The sequence below is a fragment of the Triticum urartu genome, chromosome 1, assembly GCF_003073215.2.
Source record: "Triticum urartu cultivar G1812 chromosome 1, Tu2.1, whole genome shotgun sequence".
Lineage (NCBI taxonomy): Eukaryota > Viridiplantae > Streptophyta > Magnoliopsida > Poales > Poaceae > Triticum > Triticum urartu.
Genome location: NC_053022.1, coordinates 35,835,459 through 35,837,676, shown reverse-complemented (window position 1 = coordinate 35,837,676; position 2,218 = coordinate 35,835,459). Strand labels below are relative to the sequence as shown.

The 2,218-nt window shown below is 55.4% G+C and overlaps 1 protein-coding gene across 1 annotated transcript; it reads left to right on the top strand.

Moving 5' to 3' along the window:
- The first annotated feature begins 456 nt into the window (after positions 1–456).
- On the top strand, positions 457–1,921 carry LOC125548587 (putative WUSCHEL-related homeobox 2). The gene is made up of 2 exons (XM_048712188.1): positions 457–1,182; positions 1,324–1,921. The coding sequence occupies exons 1-2, from the start codon at positions 622–624 to the stop codon at positions 1,552–1,554; spliced, it is 792 nt and encodes a 263-aa protein (XP_048568145.1). The 5' UTR covers positions 457–621; the 3' UTR covers positions 1,555–1,921.
- Positions 1,922–2,218: the final 297 nt, after the last annotated feature.

Genomic DNA, 2,218 nt, shown 5'->3' with positions numbered 1-2,218 from the left:
CTGCGTATATCCGTCACCACGTATACATCCATCGTACGTACCACGCCAGTACGTGCGTGTGTCCAGGAGGAGACAGAACCAAAATGTCTCGAAGACAAATGTATCCAATCGGAGCACCATGCAACGGGCCGGCCACCACCATCATGGTGCAATCGATTATACAATCACGAAATCCACCCTACAACGGTACACCACACACACACACACACACACACACACACACACACATTAATTCTTGCATGCATGCATGCGCCCTTGGCCACTCTCCATTCCTCCTTGTGTCACTCTACACACCCATGCTCTCTCTCTCTCTCTAGACCCTTCCCTCTAACACAACACATACACTCACTCACTCTCTCTCTCTCTCTCTAGAGCTAGATTCTCTTTCTATCTCTGCTCTAGAGAGTGTCGCCGCGCGCACGCGGCTGCCTATAATAACCCCTGCCCGGCCATCCTTGGCTTGCCACACAGGGAGCAACCAAACCAAACGAACCCAACCAACCAGCAAACTCCCCTTCTCTTCTCTTCTTCTTCCTCCTAGTACACCTTTTGTCTCTCCGTCCACAGTCCACACACAGCACTCTCCACCAAAAGATCGAGCAAGAGCCAAGAGCACGTGCGATGGCGGCGACGGCGACTGCGACGGCGGCGGCGACGAGCGTGGTGACGGGGACGACGCGGTGGTGCCCGACGCCGGAGCAGCTGATGATCCTGGAGGAGATGTACCGCGGCGGGCTGCGCACCCCCAACGCGTCGCAGATCCAGCAGATCACGGCGCACCTGGCCCACTACGGCCGCATCGAGGGCAAGAACGTCTTCTACTGGTTCCAGAACCACAAGGCCCGGGACCGCCAGAAGCTCCGCCGCAGGCTCTGCATGAGCCACCACCTCCTCTCCTGCGCGCACTACTACGCCGCCGCCAACGCCGGCCAGTACCACCAGCAGCAGCAGCTCCTCGGCGCCGGCGCGGTGCCTCCTCCGCTGCTGCAGCACCCGCAGCAGCAGCAGTACTACTCCGCCTCCTGCGCCGGTGGCGGCTACGACCAGCACCTGCTCCCGACGACCGTCCCAGCTTCCGCTTACGCTGCTGCTGCTGGGTACGCCTACCCCTTCGCCGGCGTGCCGGCAAGCCGGTGCGCCGAGCCCTCGCCGCCAAACACCCCGCTCTCCTTCCATCATCAGGTACGAAACCTAAGATGCTACCTTGTCGTTGTCACCTCCTCCATCGATTTGTTACTTACTACGCACATGCTGCGTCTGCGTTTACCTTGAGCTGATTATGAGTTCATGACCTGACCTGGGTTCATACTATTGTGCGTGCAGGGAGGAGGCGTAGTGGGATCGCCGGAGTACTCGCTGGGGAGGCTGGGCAACTTCGGCGTGGTGGAGGACACATGCCGGCCGTCGCGGTACGAGCAGCAGCCGCAGCAGCTGGCCGCGGCGACGGAAGATCAGGCGGCGCCGGTGACGGCGACGGGGCTGTTCTGCCGGCCGCTGAAGACGCTGGACCTCTTCCCCGGCGCGATCAAGGAGGAGCAGCGCGACGTCGCCTAGCTATATACTACCTCCAACCTATAGCTAGCCACCAGTAGCAGCAGCAGCAGCAGTCGTCGTCGTAGTACGTAGAGCAGTCCGTACGTTGCGCGCGTTGTACGTACGCAGGTAGAGCAGTACGTAGGAGTACGTATCTTTGTAATTCCCATCGATTTTTCGTTGATTATTAATCCGCTTTAGTAGTACCTGATGATCTTCAGCTTGATGCGGAGTGTAGGTAGGTTGGCGGCAGGAAGAGAAGCGAATGCATGGATGGGTGCATTGATTGGTCAGTGCATGGATGGGTGCATGGAATGAGAAGGTGGCAAGTGCATGCTGCCCCAGCTAGCCAAGGACTAGCTAGGTAGCTACTACCTCCGTTCTTAAATACTTGTTTTCTAGGCATTTCAACAAATGACTACATACGAAGCAAAATGAGTGAATCTACATTCTAAAATATGTTTACATACATCCGTACGTAGTAGTCATTTGAAATGTCTATAAAGACAAATATTTAGGAACGGAGGGAGTAGTAGCGAGGTCGTACTTACGCATGAAACGTTTTACCGCATGCAACTAGTTTAAGTACGACTAAAAGTAGTAGGACTAAAATTTGCTAGCCTCATTTATGTTTGGATCCAGATACTAAAGAGACTAAAATCAAGTTATTGAGCATTTATTATCC

Coding starts and splice junctions, on each gene's coding strand:
- LOC125548587 (XM_048712188.1), top strand. CDS start 622: ATGGCGGCGACGGCGACTGCGACGGCGGCGGCGACGAGCGTGGTGACG. Junction 1,183..1,323: donor CGCTCTCCTTCCATCATCAG/GTACGAAACCTA, acceptor TTGTGCGTGCAG/GGAGGAGGCGTAGTGGGATC.